The 5,150-nt window shown below is 44.1% G+C and overlaps 1 protein-coding gene across 1 annotated transcript; it reads right to left on the reverse strand.

Moving 5' to 3' along the window:
- Positions 1-553: 553 nt before the first annotated feature.
- LOC119276939 (ribose-phosphate pyrophosphokinase 3, chloroplastic-like) lies at positions 554-4,466 on the reverse strand. The gene is made up of 7 exons (XM_037558110.1): positions 3,990-4,466; positions 2,987-3,302; positions 2,797-2,892; positions 2,633-2,701; positions 2,406-2,534; positions 2,143-2,242; positions 554-981 (listed from the first exon to the last, which is right to left on the reverse strand). The coding sequence occupies exons 1-7, from the start codon at positions 4,367-4,369 to the stop codon at positions 848-850; spliced, it is 1,224 nt and encodes a 407-aa protein (XP_037414007.1). The 5' UTR covers positions 4,370-4,466; the 3' UTR covers positions 554-847.
- Between the last annotated feature and the right edge of the window lie 684 nt (positions 4,467-5,150).

Consider the following 5,150-nt stretch of genomic DNA (forward strand, 5'->3'; position numbering starts at 1 on the left):
TAAAAAAAATCCAATGCTTGAGGAAACTTATTCAGTTTTGAGACTTGAAGGACCAAATCTATACTTTTGAGGAACTTGAGGGACCAAAAACATACTTTTCTCTTTCGGTTATGATGATCCGACAATCTAGATTCATCCATCGCAATGGCTCAGATCTTTCCCGTCAACAGGAAGGAAGCGAAAGCGATTTAAGTTCAGTTAACCTCAGTTATCCTTTGTCAGACAGTTTTATCTGCGATGTAAAATTGTTTAACCGCAGGGGGGGGGGCATATAACCCAATGCTTGAGGAAGGGGAAGCCAAGGAAAAACTCTAAATTTATATCTGCTTTTTGCATTCGATGTAGCAGCAGCGTAAAAGCTATCCCTATCCTTATCAATCCAAATCCCCTAAGATCCTGACACCAAGTAGAGTCGACGAGCAAACATCCCACATGTAGCCGCACTGCGGCAGCATGGCAACAGCACTGGCAGGCACTTGCGAAATCCTTGTTACCACCGGAATCAGCCACCATAAACATGACATAAATCGGAAGAAAAGTATGCAAGAATACAAGCCAGATAAACTTATTTGATTTTTTATTTATATAGCAAACATGTGATTCACTTGGCTTGTCCTGCCAAGTTATTAGGCATACTATCCTAGAAATGTTTTTGTGGTTCCAACATTGAACACTTCCCTAAGGTGAAGATGTAGGATCTGAGGTTTCTCGGGAATAATAAAGATTAAAAGATGAACTAAACAATATCCGAGCCAAAAGAAACTACTGCAAAAAGGGTGGGAAGGAAATGTGCTAGAAAAATGAACTAAACAATATCCCAGCCGAGCGAGCAGACCAAATCAGCTTGCTAAATCTGAAGAGCAGAAGCAATAGAATCTGCCAGGCTGAGAATTTCAAACGGCCGCCTGTCCTTGACCGCTTCAACGGTGAGAGGGCACGAGTCGGTAATCCAAAAGTGGCTCAGGGCATGCTCCGGACCCTCTGAAATTTTTACAATGAACAAGTTGGTAAGCATAATAATGCAGAACAAAATATTTTTAACACAAAAGTGCTGAACTAGCAAAAGCTCTTGAAATTCCATTTGCGCATAGGTGCTTCCACCATAATCATGTCCACAGAGGTAAGTATGGGCACGCACAGTATTTTTAAGTTCTGCCACAAGACCCTCTTCCAGGGGTCGATTGTATCTAGACATTAGAAGCTAGAGACCGTGGGCCCCTCCGCGGGTTAAGTTCTACATCTGGCTCGCTTGCCAGGACAAATGAAGCACTGTACTATGGGCTGTTGGCCGCTTCTCAGGCTTGTAAATAATTTTCAATGCATCGAGCCACAAAGCTTTTGCTGGGTAGTGCTTCCCACAAAGTGTTTTGAACAGATGATTTTACTTGCGTAACGAAAGGTTACAGGGAACGATGCATCCTAATTGCCTCAATGGTGAATTAGGATGCGAAGAATATAACATTGGAGTTGAAACCTTATAAGACGGCTATTTGCGTGAACAGTCAAAAGGGGGTTCTCCAAATTGGTGTCTCAAGGTGCTAGGACAAAAGGGAAAACTTTGTTTTTGCCACTCCAGCTTTTGCCCACTTTGGACAAAAAGATACATAACATTGGAGTTGAAAACATGATGCAGCTCCACTGCATCAACAAGAACGTAGGATGCAAGGAAAATCATAAGATTTTATGTGTTGCTGTAGGAACTGGAAGCCTTCTTTGATATCTTTAGGATTTCATCCCATGCAAGCCAAAAGTTTGACAAGTTTGCAGCTACAAGCTGCCTTGGCAAAAAGAAGAGAAAAATGATTTTCCCTCTAGGACGAAGGACATTTCATATGTTAACTCCTTGGAAAAGTCAATAATTCAGTTACTCAGTCAAAGATGTATGGTAGGTGAAAGGTTTAACAGTGACAAAGCTAAGAAAAAGGGGAAACACAGGTTTGCCAACCAATTTGACCAGCTGTTCTAATTGGGTCACATGGTATTGGAAGGGTATCAGCTGAGAAAGAAACATACGTACTTGTCCATAATTATATTAGTTGCCTCTGAATCTCTGATTCAGGAGCAATAAAGAGAAAAATAATAATAATACTAAGGGAAACCTTTTAGCATGCTAATATTATGAAGCTAATGGCGGGTACATACCTCCATTATCAGGCTTAAATTTCTCCCATGATTTGTTGGGGAAAATGCCATGTGTCACGTACGCACTAACCTTTGCTGCTCCATGAGCAGCCAACACTTTCTGCACAGGAAACTAGAGTATCAGCTTACACTCTTGATGAAGTATGGCAAAAAATACATAATTGAGAAATAAATTTATTCAACCACAAGGACACATGAGTTGAAGATCCACAATTAATCACCACAATAAAAGGAGATTTTAAGCCATAAACAAATTTCATTACCTGGCATTCAATCAAAGTACCACCAGACTGCACCAAGTCATCCACTATAACAACATGACGGCCTCTAGCATCTCCTTCTTTTATACGCACAATTCTTTGATCACCTTCTCTAACTTTGTTGCATATAATCTATTTCAAGACATTTTGCGGAAACAAGTCATTATACAATAAATAGATAAGAATGACAATTCCGTTGGTGTTTAGAGGTATTAGGACAGCATATTTACCATAGGAAAATGTTGAAGTTGCTTATAGAAGCGCTTCCATGCGCCGTCATCTGGAAAAGCTATGGCTATCTGAAAAACATAAGGACTGTCTCAGACTGATACCATATAACACTGTCAATTAAAACCTGTTTTTCTTCATTTACTTGGGACTCGGGCGTACTCACGTTATCAGAATCAGGTAGCTCCTGAAGCCTACTTTTCAACAAGGGGATGCCACTCTCAAAACATGGTAAGATTGCGTCTCCAAAGTAGAATCTCTCCTGATGTATTGTTGCACACAAGTTTACACATATTAATTTTTTTACAGGAACAGGTGAAGAACTCAACTGGATGACATGAACGAATTTCACTTACCTGCAAAGCATGAATATCAAAAATCACTAAACTGGTGGGTCCACCTCTGGATATTGGTATGTGTGACAAGCTTCTAGCAAGTGTAAAGGCGGTTGCGACATCTCCTTCGTCTTCCATACGCTCGGAAGTCCCAGTTGGGAAAAATGGCAGTATCAAAGTAAATGAAGCAATGAACAGCTTTGGCAGATTATATATAATCGATATTTGCTCAAATATGACACCAGGCGAGCTGAATGATGCTAAGAAAGCAACATGTCGCCCACGAATGTTCTGGGCATTTGGTATGAACAAATCTGGGAATCCATCCGGAAACTTCCTGAAAAATTGAGCAGAAGTTAACAGGAGAGAGAAGTTTGGTGTACTTCTACTAAAATTAAATAAGTTGCTGCAGAGAAAAATTTAAAAGTAAAAAAGTCCTGGTTCCTGCCTACTCCTAAATTACCATGATCATAACATTGCGATGATTTACACTTTCAAATCTACGTCCCTTGATGGTGCCCATGAGCAATCACGTATATGCTACTAAATCAGTTTTGGGCCTAACAGGCGTTTGCGAAAGTAAGTACAGTTTCTATGCGAATTGTAGTATCAGTTGCTAGATGATAAGTCGGTAACATGCTTCTGTTGTCCCAAGTGCCTAGTGAACAATAATTGGGTAAGATCCCCTCCATCAATCATCAGTTGGGATGTCTTCAGAATGTTTCCACTTTCCACCCACTTTGGATATTTTTCCATAACATAATTTTTCCAACAGTTTAGGGAAGAAATGTCATCCTGATACACTCTGCAAGTTTGAACGAGCCCACGCCAAAATCATCACATCTGCCTATTTTCCCTGAACTGGAGCAATCGAGAGACTTCCCTCCGACAGATTGAAAGCTTGAGGCTCAAATTGCGTACCCAGATAATCCAATATTCCGGACGCACCAAATAAAATTCAAACACCCAAGGAGAAAAACAGAGCAACGCGATACTAGAAGTGCAGAGGGAGCTCGGTTGGGACCTCCAGGAGATGGTGCAGAGCTCGATGTCGTCATTCCGCGCGGCCACCTGCTGGGCGAGATCCCTCATCTCCTCGCAGTGGTAGAGCAGGATGCTCTTCTGCGCCCCCGCGCCGCCGGCCATCTTGGGCACGGCCAGCGGCTTGACGTCGGGGGGCAGCACGTGGAGGCCGGTGCCGTTGGCGGTGCCGACGCCGCGGACCCCGCCGAGGTGGAGGCTGGCGTGGAGCCTGCCGGAGGCAGCGGTGGAGGCGGACGCGGAGGCGCCGGGGGAAGGCCACGGGAATGCGAGGCTGGATTTCGGGCTGGGGTGCGCGCCCGGGGCTGGGGTTTTGGCGCGGAGAGCGGCGGGGGAGGCGGAGGCGGAGGCTGCCGTTGCCATCTTCCTGTCTGCCTCGCCTGTCACGCGCGCCGGGAGGGGGAGGACTGGTTCTGATGTGGCAGGTGAGCAGGCCGAGGGGAGGCAGGTGCGCGCGGTAGTTTATGTACTACGGCCGTTGGTTTACCGAGAGAGAGAGAGAATTGTCGGGGTTGGACAGAGGAGAGCGGCGTGGGTGCACCGGCGGCGGACAGTGGGTCGTTTCGGTAGGTGCGGTCCAGGGCGGACTCACGACCGGGGAGGACGGCGTGCTCCCGCCGGAGTGCTGGTGCGGTGTGGTCAGCCGATAAGAACCCGAAACGCCATTTTTCTGTTGTTGGGACTCTGGACGTCGCGTCACATGTTTACATTCGTGTCATCTTTGGTTCTTGTCCGTTTAAAACGTGTTTGCGATCAAACGTTATGTTAACAGTGTGACGATTCCCCTTTCAAAAAGAAAAACAGTGTGATGATTGCGATCTAATAATTGAGGACATGTGCAGTGGTTGATACGACAAGCTTTGCATGTAATTTAGAAATGACAGTAAAAAACATGTCCACAACGGGTTATCTTAACCCGGTTATTCCTAGAATATGGTGAGACATATTGTGCTAAAAGATTATCTCTTAAATAAGAAGAAGACAAACATTTTCTTATGATTTCTCTCTCCTCCACTTCAAAATTTATCCTGAGTAACACTTGTAAGAAACCATCATTGTACATGCCCTAATGGTTTCTTCTCTTTTTATGGCATTGTCTTTTTCGACTGGGATTATCCCCTTTTCATTGCAATGACATAACAGA

The sequence above is a fragment of the Triticum dicoccoides genome, chromosome 3B (genome assembly GCF_002162155.2).
Source record: "Triticum dicoccoides isolate Atlit2015 ecotype Zavitan chromosome 3B, WEW_v2.0, whole genome shotgun sequence".
NCBI classification, from domain to species: Eukaryota; Viridiplantae; Streptophyta; class Magnoliopsida; order Poales; family Poaceae; genus Triticum; species Triticum dicoccoides.